The sequence below is a fragment of the Balaenoptera physalus genome (genome assembly GCF_965194825.1).
Source record: "Balaenoptera physalus genome assembly, chromosome: 3".
Classification (NCBI taxonomy): domain Eukaryota; kingdom Metazoa; phylum Chordata; class Mammalia; order Artiodactyla; family Balaenopteridae; genus Balaenoptera; species Balaenoptera physalus.
In genome coordinates this window covers 129,224,641-129,250,673 of record NC_138890.1, presented here as the reverse complement: position 1 = coordinate 129,250,673, position 26,033 = coordinate 129,224,641, and the positions used below count along the sequence as shown (strand labels likewise).

The 26,033-nt window shown below is 38.2% G+C and overlaps 1 protein-coding gene across 1 annotated transcript in view; it reads left to right on the top strand.

Annotated features, from left to right (window-relative positions):
- ZSWIM6 (zinc finger SWIM-type containing 6) overlaps positions 1-26,033 on the top strand; it is a 198,842-nt gene that overhangs the window by 126,649 nt on the left and 46,160 nt on the right. Inside the window, exons 3-4 of the mRNA XM_082457102.1 lie at positions 15,413-15,561; positions 19,080-19,230. Of these exons, the coding sequence (XP_082313228.1) occupies positions 15,413-15,561; positions 19,080-19,230 (300 nt within the window). The remainder of the gene's footprint in view (positions 1-15,412; positions 15,562-19,079; positions 19,231-26,033) is intronic.

Genomic DNA, 26,033 nt, shown 5'->3' with positions numbered 1-26,033 from the left:
AGTTGTAGGTCAGCTTGCTGTGCTCTGACTCTGGCACATATTTCCTCCTCTTCTACTTTTTTTCCTTTTGCTCTTTCTTTTAGTGACCTCCCTATGGGAGGGCCTGTACTGGGCAAACTACAACAAAAAGGGACGGATTGAGTGGAAACTGTGGCATTGGTCTCTGCTTGGAACAGAGGGAAAGGATGTCATTTCCATGGCCCTTTTACTCCCAGAGCTTGAGTCAATCCCAAAAGTAGGCTAGATTCATCCCTCACTTCAGTGCCATGTGTCCAGAGATACCATCTCAGTTAGCCAGATGTAGAAGGGATGTAAAGTTGACCCTGGAGCAACTTGGGGGTTAGGGGCATCAACCGTCTGCACAGTTGAAAATCCACATGTAACTTATAGTCAGTCAGTCCTGGGTACCTGCGGTCCTCTGTACCTGTGGTTCCTCATGCCCACAGTTCTTCTGTATCTGCAGTTCCACGTCTGCGGATTCAACTGGGGATTATGCAGTACTGTAGTATTTACTATTGGAAAAAAAAAGGCCCTCTAAGTGGACCCATGCAATTCAAACCCAGTTGTTTAAGGGTCAGTTGTATTCATGTCAGGTGAGGGCGGACACGTGACATCTAAGATGTTTTCCACTCCCGATTCTGTGACTCTTTGGTGACTGTATTTTTTACAGAGACACAGGAGGCACCTAGGATCCATACTCCAAAGATGTACCTCTTGTAGTTCTACCCAAGTGTGCATTTGAGTGTTGTTCTTTCATCAGACATTTCAATTTGTTTGAGGATGGTTCTTATAAAACTAGCACTATAAATTCCATTCATGCCTGCCTGTCCTGCTTAATTTAGCCTTCGAATGCTTCTGTGTCCCAGCCATCATATATATCAGTCTATTCAGTCTCTTCCAGATATTACCAAACAAGCAAATCTATTCGGCCATCCCATGTCTGTTGTATAGCTTATGTTTACTTGATTGTAAGCTCCATCAGGGCTGAAACGATGACCTGTGTATTTTGCCAGCCTCCCTAAGGACAGTATTTAAGAAGTAATGGGCACACTGGGACTTCCCTGGGGGCGCAGTGGTTAAGAATCCGCCTGCCAGTACAGAGGACACGGGTTTGAGACCTGGTCTGGGAAGATCCTACATGGCTTGGAGCAACTAAGCCCGTGCGCCACAACTACTGAACCTGCGCTCTAGAGCCTGTGAGCCACAACTACTGAGCCTGTGTGCCACAACTACTGAAGCCCACGCGCCTAGAGCCCGTGTCCACAACAAGAGAAGCCACCAGAATGAGAAGCCTGCGCACCGCAACAAAGAGTAGCCCCCACTCGCCGCAACTAGAAGAAGGCCCTCGCGCAGCAACGAAGACCCAATGCAGCCCAAAAAAAAAAGTCCAGGACCAGATGGCTTCACAGGTGAATTCTATCAAACATTTAGAGAAGAGCTAACACCTGTCCTTCTCAAACTCTTCCAAAAAATTGCAGAGGAAGGAACACTCCCAAACTCATTCTATGAGGCCACCATCACCCTGATACCAAAACCAAAGATGTCACAAAAGGGAAAACTACAGGCCAATATCACTGATGAGCATAGATGCAAAAATCCTCAACAAAATACTAGCAAACCAAATCCAACAACACATTAAAAGGATCATACACCATGATCAAGTGGGATTTATCCCAGGGATGCAAGGATTCTTCAATATACGCAAATCAATCAATGTGATACACCATATTAACAAATTGAAGAATAAAAACCATATGATCATCTCAATAGATGCAGAAAAAGCTTTTGACAAAATTCAACACCCATTTATGATAAAAACTCTCCAGAAAGTGGGCATAGAGGGAACCTACCTCAACATAATAAAGGCCATATATGACAAACCCACAGCAAACATCATTCTCAATGATGGAAAAACTCAAAGCATTTCCTCTAAGATCAGGAACAAGACAAGGGTGTCCACTCTTGCCAGTATTATCCAACGTAGTTTTGGAAGTCCTAGCCATAGCAATCAGAGGAGAAAATGAAATAAAAGGAATCCAAATTGGAAATGAAGAAGTAAAACTCACTGCAGATGACATGATACTATACATAGAAAAGTCCTAAAGATGCCACCAGAAAACTACTAGAGCTAATCAATTAATTTAGTAAAGTTGCATGATACAAAATTAATACACAGAAATCTCTTGCATTCCTATGTACTAACAACGAAAGATCAGAGAAAGAAATTAAGGAAACACTCCCATTTACCATCGCAACAAAAAGAATAAAATACCAAGGAATAAACCTTAACTAAGGGGGCAAAAGACCTGTACGCAGAAAACTGTAAGATACTGATGAAAGAAATCAAAGACAACACAAACAGATGGAGAGATATACCATGTTCTTGGATTGGAAGAATCAATATATATATATTTTTAAATTATTTAATTTATTCATTTTTGGCTGCGCCGGGTCTTTTTTGCTGCACGTGGGCTTTCTCTGGTTGCAGTGCGCGGGCCTCCCACCACCGTGGCTCCTCCTGCTGCGGAGCACAGGCTCTAGGCACGCGGGCCCCAGCAGTCGTGGCATGCAGCCTCAGTAGTTGTGGTGCGCGGGCACAGCAGTTGTGGCTTGCAAGCTCTAGAGTGCAGGCTCAGTAGTTGTGGCACACGGGCCCAGCCGCCCCGCGGCACGTGGGACCCCCCCCCCCCCCGGACCAGGGATCAAACCCGTGTCCCCTGCACCGGCAGGCAGACTCTCAACCACTGCACCACTGGGGAAGCCCTGGAAGAATCAATATTTTGAAAATAACTGTTCTATCCAAACAATCTATAGATTCAAAGCAATACCTATCAAATTACCAACGGCATTTTTCACAGAACTAGAACAAAAAGTTTTTACAATTTGTATGGAAACAAAAGACCCTGAATAGCCAAAACAATCTTGAGAAAGAAAAATGGAGCTGGAGGAATCAGGCTCCCAGACTTCAGACTATACTACAAAGCTACAGTAATCAAGGCAGTATAGTACTGGCACAAAAACAGAAATATAGATCAATGGAACAGGATAGAAAGCCCAGAGATAAATCCACGTGCCTGTGGTCACCTAGTCTATGACAAAGGAGGCAAAAATACACAGTGGAGAAATGACAGCCTCTTCAATAAGTGGTGCTGGGAAAACTGGACAGCTACATGTAGAAGAATGAAATTAGAACACTTCCTAACACCATACACAAAAATAAACTGAAAATGGATTAAAGACCTAAATGTAAGGCCAGACACTGTAAAACTCTTAGATGAAAACATAGGCAGAACACTCTTCGACACAAATCACAGCAAGATCTTTTTTGACCCACCTCCTAGAGTAATGGAAATAAAAACAAAAATAAACAAATAGGACCTAATGAAACTTAAAAGCTTTTGCACAGCAAAGGAAACCATAGACAAGACGAAAAGACAACCCTCAGAATGGGAGAAAGTATTTGCAAACGAAGCAACGGACAAAGGATTAAGCTCCAGAATTTACAAGCAGCTCATGCAGCTCATGCAGCTCAATATCAAAAAAGCAAACAACCCAATCCAAAAATGGGCAGAAGACCTATAAGTAGACATTTCTCCAAAGAAGACATACAGATGGCCAAGAGGCACATGAAAAGATGCTCAACATCACTAATTATTAGAGAAATGCAAATCAAAACTACAATGAGGCATCACCTCACACTGGTCAGAATGGCCATCATCAAAAAATCTACAAACAATAAACGCTGGAGAGGGTGTGGAGAAAAGGGAACCCTCTTACACTGTTGATGGGAATGTAAAGTGATACAGGCACTATGGAAAACAGTATGGAGGTTCCTTCAAAAACTAAAAATGGAACTACCATATGACCCAGCAATCCCACTACTGCACATATACCCAGAGAAAACCATAATACAGGAAGACCCGTGCACCCCGGTATTCGTAGCAGTACTATTTACAATAGCCGGGACATGGAAGCAACCTAAATGTCCATCAGCAGATGAATAGATAAAGAAGATGTGGTACATATATACAAAGGAATATTACTCAGCCATAAAAAGGAATGAAATTGGGTTATTTGTAGAGACGTGGATGGATCTAGCAAGTGTCACGCAGAGTGAAGTAAGTCAGAAAGAGAAAAACAAATATCATATATTAATGCATATATGTGGAATTTTAAAAAATGGTATAGATGACCTTATTTGCCAAGCAGAAATAGAGACACAGACATAGAGAACAAATGTTGTATGGATACCAAGGGGGAAAGGGGGAGGGTGGGAGGAATTGGGAGATTGGGATTGACAGATACACAGTATTGGTACTATGTATAAAATAGACAACTGGTGGGAACATACTGTGTAGCAGAGGGAACTCTACTTAATGCACTGTGGTATCCTAAATGGTAGGGTAATCCAAAAGGGAGGGGATATATGTATATGTATGACTGATTCCTTGTGCTGTGCAGTAGAAGCCAACACAACATTGTGGAAGCAACTGTACTCCAAAAATAAGTAAATAAATAAAAATTAAAAAACAAACAAAAAAAGATGTAATGGGCACTCACAGTTTGTTAAACAAAAAGTAACAGTGTCCTTTATTATGTAATAAAGGCTATTTATGAGAAACCCATAGCTAAAATCATACTCAGTGGTGAAAAGCTGAAAGCCTTTCTTCCAAGTTCAGGAACAAGACAAGGATGCCCACTCTCACCACTTCTATTTAACATAGTATTGGAAGACCTAGCCACAGCAATCAAACAAGAAAAACAAATAAAAGGCATCCAAATTGAAAGGGAAGAAGTAAAACTGTCATTATTTGCAGAGAAAGCCCTAAAGTCTCCACCCAAAAACTGGTAAATGAATTCAGTAAAGTTGCAGGATGCAAGGTTAATATACAGAAATCTGTTGCATTTCTATACACTAACAATGAAATATCAGAAAAAGAATGTAAAAAAAAGTCCTGTTAAAAATTGTATCAAAAAGAGTAAAATACATAGGAATAAACTTAACCAAGTAGGTGAAAGACCTATACTCTGAAAACAATAAAACACTGATGAAGAAAATTGAAGATGATACAAAGAAATGGAAAGATATCTCGTGCTCTTGAATTGGAAGAATTAATATTGTTAAAATGGCTATGCTACCCAAGGCAATCTACAGATTTGATGCAATCCCTATCAAAATACCCATGACATTTTCCACAAAACTAGGACAAAAAAATTCTAAAATTCATATGGAACCACAAAAGACCCAGAATGGCCAAAGCAATCTTGAGAGAAAAGAACAAAGCTGGAGCTATCACCCTTCCGCACTTCAAACTATACTACAAAGCTACAGTAATCAAAACAGCGTGGTACTGGTACAGAAACCAGACACATAGATCAGTGGAACAGAATAGAGAGCCCAGAAATAAATTCACACACCTATGGTCAATTAACCTACAGCAAAGGGGGCAAGATATACAATGGAGAGAAGACAGTCTCTTCAACATGTGGTTCTGGGAAAGCTGGACAGCCACATGTGAAACAGAGATTAGAACATTTCCTCCCACCATAAACAAAAATAAATTCAAAATGGATTAAAGACTTAAATGTAAGACCTTGAAACCATAAAACTTCTAGAAGAGAATATAGGCAGAACACTCCTTGACATAAATCATGACAATATTTTTTTGGATCTGTCTCCTAAGGCAAAAGAAATAAAAGCAAAAATAAACAAGTAGGACCTAATTAAACTTCGAAGCTTTTGCACAGCAAAGGAAACCATTGACAAAACGATAAGACAGCCTATGGAATGGGAGAAAATATTTGCAAATGATATGACTGACAAGGGATTAATATCTAAAATATACAAACAGCTCATGCAACTCAGAATCAAAAAAAATAAAAATAAAATAAAATCTTATATGTTCTGGTATAATGTTATAAGTCATAATTCTAGTTATTACTTTAAAATGTATATCTCAGAAATAACTAAATTTCCTTGTCAATTGCATTATTATGAACTTTCATCAAATCTTAAAAAAAAAAAAAACCCAATCAAAAAATGGGCAAAGACCTGAAGAGACATTTTTTTAAAGAAGACATACAGATGGCTAATAGACACATGAAAAGATGGTCAACATCACTAATTATTAGAGAAATGCAAATTAAAACAACAATGAGATATCACCTCACACCTGTCAGAGTGACAATCATCAAAAAGTCTACAAATAACAAATGTTGGAGAGGATGTGGAGAAAAGGGAACCCTCATACACTGATGGTGGGAATGTAAATTGTTGCAACCACTGTGGAAAACAGTATGGAGGTTCCTCAAAAAAACAAAAACAAAAACTAAAAATAGAAATAACGGGACTTCCCTGGTGGTCCAGTGGCTAAGACTTCACACTCCCAATGCAGGGGGCCTGGGTTCGATCCCTGGTCAAGGAACTAGATCCCACATGCATGCCACAACTAAGAGTCCACATGCCGCAACTAAAAAAGATCCTTCATGCTGGAGCTAAGACCCAGCGCAGCCTAAATAAATAAATATTTAAAAAAAAAAAAGAACTAACATATGATCCACTCTTGAATATATATGCAGTAAAAATGAAAACACTAATTCTAAAAGATACTTGCACCCTAATGTTCATAGCAGCACTATTTATCTAGAATAGTCAAGATGTGGAAGCAACCCAAGTGTTCATCAACTGACAAATAGTTAAAGAAGAAGTGGTATATAAATGCGTTGGAATACAACTTGGCCATATAAAAGAATGAAATTTTGCCACTTGTAGCAACATGGATGGACCTAGAGACTATTATGCTCAGTGAAATAAGTCAGACAGGGAAGGACAAATACTATATGATATCACTGATATGTGGAATCTAAAAAATAATAAAAACAAATGTATATAGCAAAACAGAAACAGACTTACAGACACAGAAAACAAATTAGTGTTACCAGAGGGGAGAGAGAAGGAAGGGAGGGGTAAATTAGGGGTATGAGATTAAGAGATACAAACTACTGTGTATAAAATAGATAAGCAACAGGGATATATTGTATATAGCACAGGAAATTTATAGCCATTATCTTGTAATAACCTTTGACGGAGTGTAATCTGTAAAAATACTGAACCACTATGCTGTACACCTAAAACTAATATAATACTGTAAATCAGCTATACTTTTAAAAAAAGTAACCATATCATTTTTTATTCCATTTTGTTCTTGTTAAGAACTTGGAGATTTATTCTTGTGCATATACTTGTTCCAAATCTAGCAGTGAGTGACAGTTGGAGTTGTTTGATGGAGGCCTCATGTCACATCTCTCTTCATTTTGTTTCTCTGTGGAAGGTCATAGTCCTTGTAATTGGGCTTGCATTAGCAACCAGTTTGTGCAGTTATCCTAGGGAGATAATTTTGTTATTACAGGCATTATCCTTTCTATTGTAGACCGTTCTGGTGTTGACAGTTGCTGAAACAAAGGTATGACCTACTACTGGTGGTCAATGTAATTAGCAAATCTATCTATAGGACAGAATTAAAGTTGCTTTAAATGTGCTATCTCAAAGTACAGTAGTGTGAAACTTAAAAGTAAAAAAAAGAAAAAGAAGACTGCATGTTGAAAAGATGTATGGAAGTATAGAAGTATCTGAAGATAAAAAGACAAGTACTCACTGGCTCCCAACAGCTCCCCGGCCTTAGTCTCCAGTAGCTCCCTCATTCCCTGGCAACCACGGCTGACAGTGTGGTTTAGAGTCTTCAGAGGCAGGTTTTCTTTGTGCACACACGTATGCAATTTTTAAAAAACAATTTTAAAAACTTTTTTTTGCAGTTTCTTTTTTCTTTTAATATATCATGACTGTCTTCTCTTGTTAGTACAAATAGGTCTTGTACTGTGTTAACTGTTGCATGTAGTATTATGTACTCTGGGTATATTTAATCATTAACATACTGAAGGATTTTGAAGTTTTCATTTTTTTCCTACTATGTGCAGTGCTGCTGTGACCATTCTTTGTGTATGTGTGGATTTGTGCACATGCTTTTGAGGAATAGATTCTTAGTAGTAGAAATGCCAGAACAATTGGTATCGGCATTTTGGGTTTTGTAATTGCTGCCAAATTTCCCTCCAAAAATTACCAGTTTTTCCCTTAAGTTTTAATTAGACCTTGATGTTTCCATAATATGATTTTTATTTTGTTCTAAAAAATTGTTGAAATATACAGTCATGTACACATGATCATCTTCACATGAAAAAACATTTTAGCAAATGAGAAGTAATCTTAGGACTTCTGTCTCCTAATTGGGAGGAGTCACATCTCTGACACGTCATGTATTTGATAGGGTAATGCAGAGACAGCCAAGTTACTTTTAGCCCAATACCCTTTATCCTTTCTCTTTTCACCTCCAAATCTTGCCTTCCCTCACACCCTGTAGCCATCTCTGACACTACCCCAACTCATAATTTTCGGAGAATTGTTACCAGCTGTGATCAGTTTCCTTGCCATCCCTCTCTCCTTTAACTGATCCTAAGTCTTCATGTTGGCTAGATGAGCTTATTATTCCCATCTCCCTCCCTGTAGGTTTCTCTTACCTCCCACTGTAAAAGTATTCAGAGTGTTTAAGAGCTTAGAAGTTAGACAGCCTACATTAGAATTCTGGTCCCTTTGCTTTCCAGCTCTTTGAGTGGAGGCAGGGAACTGAATCTCTTCAGGGCTTTGTTTTCTTATTTGTAAAACGTGGTTAGGAAAGAGTGCCTATTTCATAAGGTTAGGAGGGTTAAAAAGGAGTAAATCTGAGTTGCTATATCTCCATCATTGTGATGTGGCAGTTGACGTGAGTCTTCAAGACAGTTGAGGAAAATATTTGTGAACTTTTTTTTGAAAAAACATCTTTAAAAATAATCTGAGCAGACCATTCTTGAACCTTGCAAACATAGTAGATCTCTTTTAATAAATCCGAAGAGTCAGGTTATGTAAAAATGAGACTTTCAGAGAACTTTGCATTTAATTATTTATGTTTGTGTACCAAGTAATTGCTAATACATTAACACATTTGTTAGCTAAGTTATGGAAAATGACTTACCTCTTAAGCACTCTATGCTTATACTCTGAATTTTTAAAATGAGCATTGGTGAATGTACAAATATTTTATTGCTTTTTATCCATATAAAATACATGATTATTTCTGTACATGAATAAGTATATCGTTGAACTTCTGAAGTAAATTAAATGATAATAAGAGATGAGTAATAAAGTCAGGTGAGAGGAAAAGAATAGAGGAAGGGCTATAAACCCTGACAGGCCTATTTGAGTTCCCTGAGATAATATCCTGATTACCGTGCTACTTATTTATTTCCTTGGAATTTAGCTAAAGGGAAGGTGGCTTGTTGAGGGAGCAGAGCCTGGTGCATGCCAGGGCTCCCTCTGTCATTAGCCTGCAGGCTAAGGAAAACAGGTTGTCCTCTAACAGCTCCTGGAGAGGACACCGCACTGCATCATGGCAGTAGAATTACATGGACTGACCGTTGAGAATAGGTGATAAAGGATCTGGCTCTTTCAGCCACCCCAAAATTGTATATTGAAATGAAGGCATTAGTCACTACCTCGAAATGGGGATTTCAGTAAGAATAAAATTTAAAGCTTTTCTCAAGTGTGTGTTTATTCAATGCACGTTATTTTTCAGTGGTCTTCTAGTTCTTGTCCTCTCTAAAGAAAGATTTTTTTTCTGAGCCTGAATCTCTCAAGTTTGCTGCCTTGCCTTTCCTCTCTTGGTGCCAATGGTTGATGTCAGGATTTTGCCTTCAGCTTATAAGACAGGTGTACTGGTGTCTTTGTAAGCCACAGACTTAATGTTTCCTATCTTTAACAGCAGGCACTAAAACTGTAGGAGATGGCATTCTTCTATAGGTCCTGCAAAAGAGGCTGAATTAATCACCTCTGCAGTGTAGACATCTGCTGCCTGCATTCTGCCTCTGTAGACTGAATTTGACAATTTAATTGTAACAAAAAAGAACACTGCTACATAAATATAAAACGCTTAAAGCATTATTTGGACAACAGTGTTACTAAAGCAGTTAGGTCACAGTTAAGATGAAGATGTAAACTAAAGCCTTTCACTTCTTGTTTGAATTTGTTTTCCAGCAGTTTAAGAAAAGAGAAAGCTTTAAGTTCCCCATTAGAACCCAAAGCTGTGGATAATTCCACATACCAAACATAGTATAAGCCAGTTGTGAACATGTCTTAATATCTCAGTTTAAAATTTGCAGAATGATTTGGTGTTGCCCAGTGCTTAGAAGTGACCATTTTTGTGACAAGAGACAGATATCTCAGTCAATATGTCCTAAATTTACTTCAGTCAGTACGCTGGAGAGGCGTCTGTCTGATGACTTAGGACCCTGAATACTTTTCAAAACTAAGATCCAAAATGTGCCACCATGTTTAAGATTCTCTCCAAATATAGACTAGTGTTTCCCAGCCACACTCCCCACCCCCACTGCCCCTGCCTTTTTATCTGTGGCAAAGATTCTGATTCAGTAGGTCTGAAGTGGTGCCTAAGCATCTGTTTTTCACGGTGTGCCTCAGGAGTTTTGATATACTCCTAATTTTGGGAACCGCTGGGGTAAGAGTTTTTGGTATTGGGGTAAATCAAAACTAAATCAGAACCAAATCAAGTAGCAGGCAGGGAAAGCCAAAGACTTGGACAGTAGTCCTTCTTGTCTCTGAACTCTCCTTTGCTCTTCTCCTGTGGCATTATGTAAGCAAGGTAGGAGGGTGAATCAAATCCACACACCCTAGCTGGGAGTGAGAGATAATTAAACTGTTTCACTTTCTTCAACAGATAATTTCACTTTCCCTGAAGGCTTGAAACTTTGAAGAATTAAGCCTCAGTAATAAAATGCTCACAAAGAATTATACACTTGTAAAAGTTATAGCATTTATAATTATAAATATAAATAAGGGTTAAAAAATATGATAGGTTTTAAAACACTTTAATGGATCATTTAATTTACATACACAGGTTCTGGTTCCTGCCCAACTGGGGGAATATCTAATAGCAAATGTATAAATACATGAATTATGATTCTCTTTGCATACCTGTCTCAAAGCTAAATGCCGAGAGGTTTGTCTTTGATTATAGACAGCTGTTAACAAGTAGAAATAAGTTTTGCAAATCTACATTTTATACAAGGCTTGGGCAATACTTTAATGCATGTAATCAAGACATGTTAGGATTTAAGTGTTTAAACTTTGGCATTAAAGTTTAATAAATAGGACTTCCCTGGTGGCGCAGTGGTTGGGAATCTGCCTGCCAGTGCAGGGGACATGGGTTCGATCCTTGGTCTGGGGAGATCCCACATGCCACGGATCAACTGGGCCCGTGCGCCACAACTGCTGAGCCTGAGCTCTGGAGCCCGCGAGTCACAACTACTGAAGCCCGCGCGCCTGGAGCCCGTGCTCCGCAACGAGAGAGGCCACTGCAGTGGGAGGCCCGCGCACCACGGCGAGGAGTAGCTCCCGCTCGCCTCAACTAGAGAAAGCCCACGCACAGCAACGAAGACCCAATGCAGCCAAAAATAAATTAAAAAAAAAAAAAGTTTAATAAATAAATTTGCTCTTTTGGGGGGGGGGTTGTTGTTGTAGACATTAATTTCCTGGTCTGTAATGTAAAGTGTACATGTCTTTATTCCTAAAATGTTGAGCTGTGTTTAGAGTAAATTTATGTTTTATTTATCAACTTATTACCTAATTTTTTATTCCTACATTATAGAAGTTTAGGGTTGAGGAAGTGGTGGCCTGTCTTTGTGCAGTTGTGTGTCTGTGTCTGTGAGTCTGTGTCTGTCTTTCTCTAGAATCAAAGGGATGAGCTAGATTAGGGGTTACAGATGTAACCCCAGTAGTTAGTTAACTCTTCACAACGTTGTGTGTCCTTAAATTTTCCCGTAAAAGAGGAACACGCTAACAGATCTCAGTATCCTTCCTTAAATTTATCTTTGATTTACGGTTGACAACTGCTGCCTTGATACCTTCAGGGTTAAACTTGAGCTCCAGGGTTCTGGGATATATTCTTCAGCAGGGGAGAGAAATGGGAGACTGGATTTGGCATTGTGGCTGTGGACAAGTCGTAACCACTCTGAACCTGTTTCTCCTTCTGTAGAAAGGGGATCAGAGCTATACTCACCTCCAGGGGACATTGTGAGAAGAAGATGAGATAATGCATGTGAGGATACTTTAGCAGTGGTTCCTTTCTGTTAGGATTCCTTTTCTTGGTAGGGGTGGAATGTATTTATGCCTTTCTCTCTCCCTCTTTTCCCCCCGTTCCTCCCAGTACTTGATTGCCTGATAATGGCAAACACCAGCTAGGTGTTAGGAGGCAGTGGTGAACAGGGCAGATATAATCCTTGCTCTCTGGTAGCTTAAATAACTCCCTACTTGGAACAGCTTTCTCTGCCTCCTGGAAGAGCCAGTTTCTCCTGCTCTTCCTAATAGGCTACTCGTTCCCATTGCTATCCTTCCTTATTCTCTTGCCCAGCCTTTAAGTGTTGGCCTTCCTTAGGGTTCCATCTTAGACGCTCTCTTTACCCTGTATTGTGTCCCATAGTATATCCAGCTCCCTACTTGAAATTCTGTCCCCTCTTCTTGGCCAGCTATCTCAGAGGTACTTGAAATTCACCATGTCTAAAACTGAACTCATGGACTTCCCTGGCGGTCCAGTGGTTAAGACTCCGCACTTCCACTGTAGGGGGTGTGGGTTCAATCCCTGGTCAGGGAACTAAGATCCCGCATTCTGTGCGGTGCGGCCAAAATTTTTTTAAAAATAGTAATAATAATAAAAATAAAATTGAGCTTATGATCTAAACACTGTCCCTCCCACCCCCGAAACTGATCCTGCTGGTGGTCTGTGTGTTAGTGAGTTGTCCAGTATTTCATCCAATTGTTTAATCCAGAAAACCATCTCTCTCTCAACCCCCTGATCGCCCATATCTCATGTATCTACTTCTTCACCAAGTTCTTTTGCTTTTATATCCTAAATTTCTGTCAGGTTCTCCATTTCTGTTCTCACTGATGTTTTTTAAGCTACCATTATTATCCTTTCTATATTGTATCATCAATATATCACCCTCACTGTTCCACTCTTAAATATTTTTGCTCCCTATCCATTCTCCACACTTTAGAGATGTTTTTAGATACATGAATATATTCATGTGGTTTTAAGATTTTAAAAGTATGAAAAAGGTATTCAGTGAAGAACCTCCTTCCCTCATGTAACTGGGTTGCTCATTCTAATCATTCTTCCAAGATATTTTATGCATAGGTAAGGAAATACTAACACATAAGCTCTTTTTAAATCTTCTTTAGGTAAATCTTCATTTACATAAAAGGTGGCACAGTATGTATACTTTTCTTCACCTTGATTTTTTTTTTTTCGTTCCACAGTGTATCCTGGCTATCTTTCCATTGTAGTATGTAAAGAATCTTCACATTCATTTTTATGGCTGCATAATATTCCATGACAGGAATGTTGAAATTGATGTACATCAGGACAGAACATCTTTTACTATCTAGAGTATTCCATTCTTCCACTTTGGATAACCTTGTCATGAATTCCCATTCATTACTTTTAGGGAGAAAAACTAAGCTCCTCACTTGTCAGGGCTCTCTGGCCTGGCAAGAGTTGTCCCTTCTCTTCTCTAGAGTTGTCTTGTATTGCTCTTCTTCCTTATCATCTACTTTTGAGTTGCATGGACATGGACTATCTTTTGTTTCATCCACGTACCATGTTCCTTTATGCCCGAGACCTCTGCCTAAGCTCTTAGTCTCACATGCAGACCCAGTGCTTCCTTTTCCTGCCTTAATTTATCTTCTTATCTATTTAAGGCAGATCTCAGCTCAAATTCCATTTCCTCAAGGTATGCTTATTCTGCCAATTCAAGGCCGGGTCAGAGCTCTCTGATACGATCTCCTGGCACTTTGTCCTCCTCTATGAACAATTCATTTATTATTGTAAATTTGTATGTGTGATTATTACATTTGATATTTATTTCACATACTTAAAACAGTGTTTCTCATATAGTGGATTGCAACCCATTATACATTATGAAATCAGTTTTAAAAATTATGACAGACCTTTTTAAAAAATAAAATAGTATAGAAAATATCAGACCTCTTCACTTACAATAAGGGTATTTTTTCATTATACCTTTGCTTCAGATTAATAAATAGGTGTGATGATATAAGTGTCCAGATACACAGGTGTATTGAGTATGATATAAATTATATTTCTTATTGTGGGTCTTAGTCAAAAAAGTTTGAAAGCCATTGAACTAGATGGTAAATTCTGTGAGGAGAGGAATTCTATTTTGTACCCCAGTCCATCCCCAAGTCTAGCAGAGGGCACTCACTCAGTAAATATGTCAGCTGAATGAATGAATGCACACTTTTTCAGGGAGGTTCACAGACCCATTGTCTTCCTCCTAGGGACTAATGGACCCTGGTTCTAAGCACATCTTAGTGATCATTTCCTCGGCCAATTGAGTCTGCATTAGATCATTAAAAGAAGTGTAGAACCACACCTACAAATGTATTTTTTTAAGGGTTGATAAGGCAATGAAACACTATTGAGAAGAGATTTTAGTTTTTGTATTACTTATGAATCTTAGGCCTTAAATACCATTTTATTTTATTTTATTAATAAATAATGAAACAATTTTCACCTGCCTAAATATCTGGGGAATTTTTGAGTTTCTAAGGTAGTCTACACACAGGGCTTGTTAGGTAGCTGTTATCTTTTATGCATACTTCAGCAATAAAATATTTACGCAGTTTTGGCAAGGTGATACTACAACCTGGTTTAGTACAGCAGCTGCACTGCCTGTTCCCATGTGGCTTGATTTCCCTTTTTAATCTTTGGTTTTCTGCAACTAAAGACTTATGTCAGCATGTAGTTTATACAGCAGCAGATAATGGTGAAAGCTTCTTGAATTAACATAGTAAAGAGAAATACGCTGCTGAGTTTACTTTGTTTCATATTTTTTGATGTCTCTGAAAAACATTTTACTAACGTGTCCTACACAGTAGAGCTTTTATAAACATCACATATTTACAATGAGACATTTTTGTGAATTTTTTTTTCTTTAGAGAACCTGTAAACTCATCTCCAACGGTATAGTCTCTGATCTTAAAAAAGGGAAACCTCTCGGCTCTAAAGTCATCGCCCTTTGGCTTAGCACAAATCAGCAAAGTTCTGGCAATAAAAGAATAATTTTTACATTTATTTTCGGTCATACATTTGTATGTATATTGAAATTGAGATTGGATTAAAAAGTGTTTAGGCAAAAAATACAGAATCTTAATTCTTTTCGAGTTTATTATCAGAGCCCTTTTAGCCCAGAGTTTTTCCTAGCATATGTGTTATTTTTTTCTTTCTATTTCTAGGTGCTCCTGATCCAACAGCAGGTGCTAGTATAGATGATGAAAACTGCTGGCACTTAGATGAAGAGCAGGTTCAAGAACAGGTTAAACTGTTCCTTTCCCAGGGCGGGTACCACGGATCAGGGAAGCAGCTTAATTTGCTCTTTGCAAAGGTATGACTTTTTATTTTTAAAGAAATATTCTAAATATATACATTTATAGAAAGTATATATGATCATGTTTATAATAGGATAAAGGCTTCTTTTTAAATTCTTATTTATTTTTTTAAGAATTGGGAATTCCCTGGCGTTCCAGTGGTTAGAACTTGGTGCTTTCATTGCCAGGGCCCTGGTTCAATCCTTGGTGGGGGAACTAAGATCCCGCAAGCCATGTGGCATGGCCAAACGGGGGGTGGGGGAAAGAATAGACTAGGTTATTATCAACCATTAGAGACTTCTGTGTTGTAATGCAAGCATTAATTTACTTAGGTGTCTTTAGACAAGATATGGGCCATTTTTGTCTTTCTCAGCTCTTATTAATAAAATGGTGGCAATTTATACAATTTTGAAAAACTGTTCAGTACTAAAAATAAAATAGCTCAATGTTATTTGAAATGCCATCTTTTCAAGTTTTTTCTTCTTCTAGTTAATTTTCCCAAGTAGAGCATACCTTTGAATATAGTCCTTAAGATGTGCTTTATATAATTAGTTTAATGTCAATATCTTTAAATTAGTTTCAAGAGCATAAACTTTGGAGTCATACAAACCTGGATTTAAATCTCAGTTCTAAGTCTTATTGAATGTATGTACCTTGGCAAGTTATTTAAGTCAGTTTCCTCATCTATAAAATTAGCTAATAGTAGCACATCCATTCAAGTTGTTGTGATTATGGTGTTAAATGATAATGGTGTCTAACAGTAGTTGGGCCTTGGTAAATGTTAATTTTCATCACCAAAATTTGATAGCCTAAGAAACAAAGTTATCTTCATTATAAGTTCATTGTGAACAGAAGCTGTGTCTGTTGCTTTACACAGAACTCTTAGTACCATAAACACATATCTAAATACTGGATAAAATGCTTTTTAAATAATATTAAAGCAATGTCTTTTCATTGGAGGTACAGCCATCTTTATAGATAACGTATTCAAATTGGTTTTTGTTCATTGATACTTCTGTTAAACAACTTCTCTAATATTCATAATAATTAAAAGCTTTTTTAGTTCAGAAGAGTTAGAGTAAACTCTGTTACTGCTTATAGCCAAAAATTAGTGTATTCTGATTAATGAAAACCCTTTAAGTGAAGTTTTATCCTGGGACTTCCCTGGTGGTTCAGTGGTTAAAACTCCATGCTCCCAATGCAGGGGGCACAGGCTCAATCCCTGGTCAGGGAACTAAGATCCAGCATGCCACGTGATGCAGCCTTAAAAAAAAAAAAAGATTTATTCTATATACCATACTTAGATTGCCAATTTTTCAAGAATTAGATTACAGTAAAAAATACATTTAACTCTAAAATTATTTCACATGATTTAATCATTCTTTGGTAATCCATAGGCGCTTCAGACTCTTGTAATACCTCATAGTCAACAGTCTGAAAATTAATTACCATTAGGCTGTAATTAATGTATATGTATTTGAGTATTGGTTAATAGTTCTGGTTTGTATGCTTAATAGTAAAGCATTTATTTTCATTGCTATTGCTAACTGAGTAGTAGGTTAGAAATTTATTAGGAAAATAAATACTAAATTAAATCCATGATATATAGAGGTAATATTAAAGTTTTGGTATATTTAGACACACAGGAAGTACTTCATAGCTTCTCATATCAGCAGAGAGTACACTGTGGCCTAGTGGAAGCAATGTGAAAGAGGTATTAGACTGACCTGCAGTTGCTATTTTTATCCTCATATATGATGTACACATTGTATAAGCCATATGAAGTAAGAGCAACATCTAATTTTGGAAATGGCATAGCTTCCAGAGTTAAGGCAGATCTGGGTTCTGATTCCAGTTGTTCCTCTTGTCCTTTGGCTTTATAATTTGTAAAATGGGGCTTATAATCTGGCCTACTTTATATGGTTGTTGTGAAGATTAAAAGGTAAGCATGAATGTAAAACTCTTTAGCAAGATGTCCGATAAATGGCAACTCCATTTCTTTCTCCTTTTTAGTACTTCTTAAGATTACTGAAAAAACCCTCCTGGAAGCATACCCTTGTGATTCAGTGCAGAAGTACATTTGAGTTCTCTACAAGGCTCAAATTCTGAAGCCTGGTTTGAGGGGAGGGTTCCATTACTTGTCAGGGTACAGGACTGAGGCAGAACCTATTGATCTAGAGGTTTAGGCTGCTTTATTGAAGATCTGCTGTTTCCTCCTTCATTTGGCTTTCACATGGAAAGAATTTTGGATAAAAGGACTCCCCTCTCCTTATCTACTACTTATGACCTTGCTCCACTAATCTTCTACACAGAGAACTGATGTTCAGCTGGGATTCCTATTCATTGAACACATAGCGGTACAGACTTTAAGAATGGATGGATTCATTTAGGATTTCCTGTAGAGCAACTTAGCCTTGTGTTTCTTTTCTTGTTTTCTCGTTTATTTGGGAAATGTAACAGAAGAATAATGGACAGAGCTTGAGGTTCCAGCAGAGAAGCCAAGTTAACTTACTAGGTCAGTGGTTATGATTCTGCTTCAAGGATTGCTCATTTGGAGCAAGAGAGTTCTGAACCTACAGCCCTTTACATTTCCTCTTACCATTGCAGAAACAGTCCCATCCGAGTGGATAGAAGTATGCTGTTGCTCTTTACATCAAAATCCTCGGTGAGAAAGAATCTAGTGAAATTACTAATTTACCTCAAAAAATGAGGCACTTGTAGAATCTGTACTTGAATATACTAAAAACCACTGAAAGAGGTTTAAATTGTACAGTTTAAATTGGTGAATTGTATGTACGTGAATTACGTCTCAATAAAGCTCTTTTTAAAAAAAACGGAAGGACAGATGCTATTATTATAAACACTATCAGATCAATTTAGAAGATCTCTAAAGAGTTCTCAGTACAGTGCTTTAGACTCTACTACTCTGGTGGTAAGTGCAATCAGTTAGGGAGTCAGGAAGGTGCCAAATGATTTGTCTTGTTTATTTTGGTATTATTTTTATGTAGGCTAACAAAAAACATTTTGGGGGAAAATTGGGAAGTTACACAAATTTCTTTTCCTTGTGTGGATTCTAAAACATAATTTTAAAAAATTAATGGTCAGTTCTCTGATTAAATTGCCATTTACAGCAGAGGCTCATTTTCTTGTTGTTTTTTTCTTTTTTTTAAGTTTTTTTTTTTTTGATGTGGACTTTTTTTTTTTTTAAAGTCTTTATTGAATTTGTTACATTACTGCTTCTGTTTTATATTTTGTTTTTTTGGCCACGAGGCATGTGGGACCTTAGCTCCCTGACCAGGGATCAAACCCGCACCCCCTGCATTGGAAGGTGAAGTCTTAACCACTAGGCTGCCAGGCAAGTCCCTCAGAGGCTCGTTTTTAACAACTTTTGTTTGCTTAAGAAGGATAGTGTCAAGACTTCACCATCACCACCACCACCACCCCACCCTGCTTCCCCAAAGAAATAAAGTAGCCTGTCTCTGTATTGCTGTTCATTTTTAAACATTTTTCTGAAGGTCTGTTTTTTCCCCACTAGGTGCGGGAGATGTTGAAGATGAGGGACTCAAACGGGGCCCGAATGTTGACTTTGATAACAGAGCAGTTCATGGCCGACCCTCGTCTTTCACTTTGGAGGCAACAAGGCACCGCAATGACTGACAAATATAGGCAGCTCTGGGATGAGCTGGGTAAGTATAAATTTCCTGATGGATTGCCATTGAGTTGTGTGGGGACAAAGACCATGGTTGAATGTTTAAAGAGCATGGTCAGAGTACTGCAGGAGAGAGAGCTACTTTTATATGAACTTGTTGCCATTATACACTTGTTAGAAGAATAGGAAGAATGAGGCATTTGCAGGAACCAATCTTGGCAGTGTTTTTGGGGAATTGTCTGGTGTTGAGGAAAGCAAGCCCGGGATCTGCTTTTAAATATTTGAAAGAAAAAAGCTATATTTCAAAACAGGTATTTGGTATAATAGAACTGATTACTTATTTCTAGACTGATATTGTAATCAGTTCAGCTAAAATTTGGCTGTTTTCCCCTTTTGCCCACATTAAAAGTATCAAAAGTAGCTTGAATATTCATTTCATTTTTTTCGTTATTATTGACTTAGATGGACTGTTGATTGTCAGAATGGAAAAGACATGGCAAACTCTAATTTTTATTGCTTTCCAAATCCGTGGTGGTAAAGATATAAATATAGCAGGTGGTTGAAAAAATGAGAAATCTACTACTCATGTTTACTGGGAAGTTTGGGGGGGATGACTCTTGTTACTCAATGCTCATTGCTAGGGAAATTAATAATGTATTTGTTATCTTGTCTATTAAGAAATCTATATGTGACAAATGGAATTTTTGGCAAATATTTTGTCAATGCCTGTATTAATTTTATGTTATACGTATATTTACTAGAAGATCCTAGTTTCAGTGTAATTGAATAGTAGAAGTCTTCATACCTTCACCTTCTGTCTTCCTCTTGGCTAATGATGGACCACATCATGCTGTTGATCCCATGTCTAGACCAAGAGAGGCTGATGTCTGTGAAGATACCACATGATAATAATGCTTGGAAGGGACCTTTGAGAGGAACTGTTTACAGATAAGGAAACTGAAGTCTGAGGAGGTTAGAAGACTTCCACAAAATGACATAGTGTGACCTAGGGTTGTACAGCAGGTTGGTAGAGAATTGGACACCAAAGTTTCCTTTTTCCCATTAATAGGATGTATGTTCAGGAACTGGGCTGTGGATGACAACTCTTGTTTGTTTCGTTGTTTGTTTTTTAACGTGTGTCTGCTGTTTGCCAGCTGTTAGATATTTGTTGACCTTTTTCCCTAATATTTTTATTAAGTATCTTGTAATAACTTAATCTTAGTACTTCCCTTGGGTCACCTGAAGTAATGCTTAGTGGCCTTTCCCTCAATCAAAATTGAAATCAATCTGTAACTACAGTGGATCCTTTCAATGTATTGGAAGGAAATGTTTGGGGGCCCGGTGTGGTGGTTGGAGAACACGAGTGTAATGCATGGTTTAAACAAAAATTTTTATAGAATACTGAGTGATTTACAAGTAAAGACTCCTCAATCTTGTAACTCTGTAGTAACTGTTGAATTGACTAGTTGGTTTATGGCAGTAAAAAGCATTAGCATTAAAAAAAAGAACTATTATTGGATTAATATTAAATGAATAAAATTTAAAGAGCTTTGGTACTTAAGCTTAGAATTAACAAATAACTAATTAGAAAGAAAATACCAACTAAAATTTTACCAAAAAAAAAAAATGTACAAGTGATATAGTTAAATAAAATTTTCAGGGTTTGCATTTAATCCATTAGTCATATTTCACTTTTGCAAGTTGGCTTTGAAAATTATGTACCTCAGCCCTCAATCAAAAGTATTAATTCTCATTAGGTGGAAGTTTCCACTAGCTAATGCTAGTTATACCCTCTGATGGACTACTTTTCTAGTTATGGACCAGGCTTTAAACAAGTTCTTTGACTTTAGTCCAGGATGAAGAATACATATTCTTGCCCTGTATTTTCTTTTTTCACAAATCACCCTCCCTCCCCCGAACCCAATCATCACTAGACTGCTATAAATTCTCCTACATACTGTGATGGTGAGCAGAGGTCACTTGCCATTTTAATGAGTTCTAAGTTCTGTGAAGAATCTCATGTAGGAGTAACAACAGTTACCACATCTTAATATTCATTCACCAAAAAAGTTAACTTAAAGTTGCTTCTGGACTACAAAAGGAAAGAGTTTTGCTTCTTAAGAAAATGGGGGAATTTGACTTTGTGCCCCTGCACAGGGCTCACATTGCTTCAAGGCTCTGCTTTGGAATTAAATGCTGAGCACTGCCAGATGCCAGACATTGAGAAGAGGCTGAGTTTTGTCGGCAAATGGGATCTGCAAGTTAATTGGTGTTTTCTGCAGGCTTCTGGCTGTGAAATGAAATTGGAAGCCCTTTAGCCACATGGATAATACAGGACCTGAATACAAATGTCACATGTCACCATCAGGACCCACTGTGAGACAATAGTGTTCCCACTCCAACACGGCACCATTACAGATCATTTAAATATGGGGATTACATTTAAACTAAAAGCCCCATTTGCCTTTTACTGCAATTTAAATGTCCTCTTAGCAAAAGCTAAGTGACAAATTAAATGAAAAAAGTGCCCACATTTTTAAAGCTGTAATGCAAAACAACCTTTTATTGCTTCTCATGTGCCACGAATGAATCATTATACTTGTCAACCCTAAACCAAGCCATAATTGGAGCAGCTACTGTTATCAAAGTAGGGCCGCTCTGTGACAGCTTAATAAAGCTGAAACTGTTAAATTAAATCTCAGATGCTTAACTCCTTAGCACCGGTAGGTTGGATAGGTCCATTTCTGGCAATGGCCGGTACCCCAGGAGAAAAAAATTCCTGGCATGAAAGCCTTAATCTGATGAAAGTGTACTAGTAAGAGTATCTTAGCCAAGGAACTGCTTCTTGGCAGAGAGATTTAGAGGCATCAGATTGTCAGCCAGATTACAAAATTGTATTTTTTTCATAGGATCAGATATCCCCCTCCCCAAGATTTACAACTTTTTGAGTATATGTGATTTATTAAAATTTAAGTACCAGTGTTTCAAAATTAGTTTAAAAAATAACATATATTCATTTAACTCTTTCTTTCTTTCAAATAAAGATACGCGTACTTATTTGAGATAGCAAAAGGCCCAATTTCTTTGCCCCATCCTCTGGCTAACAAAGGAATGATTATGCTCAGTTCTTTTCTAAAATAAATGCCTATGATATTCATTTGGTCTGAGTTAATTTTTCTGATTTACTCCCTGATTTTCATAATGTAGTGTGAAATCGATACAGATGCATACTATTAAGATCCTGTTTAGTGCATCTCATTTACAGATACGTTTATCTTGCATGTGAATCAGTTTTTCATATATTAATTTTACTTTCTCTACATAATGTTCATTTTCCCAAACATACGGCAGTCTTCTGAAGATGAGTGTTGTTGTATCATGATCAGCTATAAGAACACGTATATATTAAAATCTTAAGACAGCCCACTGCAACAGTAGAGGCTGCATATTTGGTAGTGGCTACACATCTTTGGTAGCGCTATAGAATACATACCTTTTCAGTTGTGTTCTTTACTCCATGCAGATTTTCTGGAATACGGATCACAGAAATAACCCTTGGATCTCAAGAGTTATTTCAAGCCCAGTGCAGATTGGTGCGCACACCTACTGTTAGCCCTAATGGCTGTCTGTTCAGCACACTTAATGACCGTGGGGGTCTTTAGGGATGAGGGGATGTACTGTAACCTCTCATCTGTGTTGATGGTTCTCTTTCCTTAAATATCTTCCAAGACTGTAATTTTATTTTGCTTCATAAAACTATAGGTTGTGGCTGCCAGTCTATTAAAACCTAATTAAAATGGATGTCATTAGAGGAAACAGTTAAATAAGATTTAATTACACTTTTAGCACAGGGAAAAATTCTTAAATTTTCATTTTCGTAATATGTATTGCATAATATGTTTTCCTCCCCAAATTTTAAACACTTTCTCTCTGAGCTGAGTCATGTGTTTTGCTCTCTAGCATGTAACCTTGTTTCTTTGGGAGAGGCTGGGCTGCCATTGCAAGAGCCTTACTGCTCTGAGCTGTGCTCGCTCAGTTCACAGGAACAAGGTGGTATCTCTGAGTTCTTTTCAAAGCTTTTGATACAGGTACCTCACTGTGTGTGAGCAGAAATAGCCATAGTTAGATGTTTCTTTCTAGTTTGCATTTCCTTATTAGGCAATAGATATAATGTTCCTTGGTAGGGTGCTGGATAGATAGAGTGGGTATAAAGATTCAGGGGACTTGGAATCAGGATAAATCTACATTTAGCAATAGAGAACTTAGCCCACCCATTGGGACCACAGATATTGCAAAGTACTAAAAATTACCTACTCCATGGACCTAGAACCCTGTCCCAGCTATCATCGCAGATACAAGTAGTCATCTCTATTGGCCTCTTTTGCACCCACCCACACTATTCTTGAATAAGGAAGAAAACATATGCTTAAGTCACACATTCAAAGTGGTACTCTAAGTAACAGGAGGGCCTTTGTGCACAGCCAGAACTAAGATTCTAAAGGCTCTGCTTTGGAGGTAATTGTGGAGAAATTTCTGTGATATGCCATCTTATGTCTCCAAAAGCAAAAGGCTTAGTAATTCCCCCACTGTTTGGAGCCCCTTACTTAGTTTCTATGGTAAATTCAGACTCAGGCTTTCCGCATTTTGAAGTTGATGGTGGCTAGTGAATAGGCTAAGGAGTGACTGCTTCTCATCGAGAACTGGAAAGCATTCCAGTGCAGTTTGCCATATAAGTTGATACGTCTTTGCTAGTGCAGTGGAGAAAACAGCAATTCCCAGAGCCCCCTTGCAGCAAAAAGATGTCAGTACAGACTTGGAAACTTCCATGTAGCTGTAAGTGTAGTATGTAATCCCAATGAACCACATATCAGGGATTGCTTGTCACCTACCAGTTTGTCTTCCCTGGGTGCAAGGAGAATATAGCTTAACCACTTACACCATTTCTATGCCTTCCTGTTAACGCTTCTTTCCAGAAGTCTTGTTGTGGTTTCCCGATCAGTATGTATTAAGCACTTGCTATGTCAAGGAGAATAGATGTATTAAATATTTGATTTTACCGTTGACGATGGTACTGGGAGTATGGAGGGAGTAGAGATACAATCATCAGGAGAAAGGAGAAATTAGAACAGGCTTGAATGAACTGCAGAGCACTTTGATAGAGTAATTTATTCACATATTAGTGAATAAGTAGACTGAACTTAACATGGTTTTACAGGAATGTTCATGGAGGTGAGTTGTAGGGAAGAAGTAGTGAGAATACTACAGAAAGAAGGAATAACATGAATGAAGACAGGGAGAGCTCAATGGGGGATGGTGTAAAAGGTTCAAACTCATTATCCAAAATGTTGTCTTTAAGATTTTCAGTCCAACCTTGTTATTCTTCGTTGTTACTTAACTTCAGGGGGAGGAGGAGGAGAGAGAGTAGACATTACAGGATCTAGATTTTTGCTTTGTTTTATTTTCCATTTTGGTCCAGCTACTAAACATAACGCAGATGCCAACAATTATTTATCAGGCACTATGCTAAGCAGTTAATGCATGCATTATTTTATTTAATTCTTAAAACAACCCTGTGAGATAGGTAGTTATTAGCCCCAGTTTTATAGCCAGGAAAACTGAGGTACAAGGAGACCAGATAACTTGCCTAAGGTCACAGCAGCGGAGCAGGAATTTGATCCTATGTGTCAGTGACTTCAAAGACTTAACCACTAAACTAGATACCATCCTCAACTTATTTTCAAAGACTATTATGCCTCTCTTCCTGGCAGTCTCTGTCCTCAGAGGAGAACAGGGACAAAGTCAAGCTCACCTAGATGGCAGTAAATCCTGCAAAAGCTGCCTGTCCTGCCATGGGACCACCCGCCCCATGGTCCCACAGTCCCGATTGCAGTTGTCAGCAGAGCTTACCTAGTCTAGTTGCCCATCTGTGTCCACAGGGGCTCTCTAACTTCAGACTCTGAAAAAACACACTAATGTAGAGTAGCCAAATATATGCTATTGATTGAGAACTGTATTATGTAATAAGTGTATCATAATATACAGATACTACATACTGTAGATGGGATACATTGAAGTTTTGGTCTCATTTTCCAGTCCCTTCTGTTATGGAGCCAGTGAAAACCCTTAGGTCACTGTCTTTGTCCTGGCCTGTGTTTACCTCATGTGGTCTGTAGGCTCTGCAGACCCCCTCCTGCACATGGGCTAGGCCATCCTGCTCTGGGATGGGGTTGCGTGCTCCTGTCTCAGCCTCTGTTTTTCCCCTCATTATCCGGAGCTCCCTCTAAATACAGAGGCTTTGTCAATTGTGTTGCTCAGGAGGCTTTGCTTCCCTCCAGCACTATTCTCAGAATGTCTGTCTGCTGCTGGGTCCTCATTACTGGGGCCTGGTTTCTTTCTCTGTTGTGTGGTCCTACTGCTATTTGTCTCTTAAAACTGAGACCTCTGTGTTCTTGGGTCAGAGGGCTCTGGGTTCTGTTCTGCTGTGGGGATGGGAAGAGGGGTTTATTCTCTGCTGCTTTAAGTAGGCAGAGTAATTTCTAGTTTGGGTCAGAAGTTAACCAAAAGAGAGAATGCATATTTCTATATGGTGGGCAAATCTACGATAAATACTTCCTGTGTAATACTATCGACCATCCTTCTCTTGACTGCAGCTGCTAGGCCTTAATTATCCATTCAATACCCTGTATGAGAAATAGTGAAAATAAAGAGAAAAATTAAAAAATACATATTAATAGAAAAGAGTAGATTCTCGGGATTAAAAGAGATCTTTACAGATGATTTGATCCTATTTAGCCAATTGGAGACTCTTAATGATATTCATTGTCTAAATTATTTAGGTGT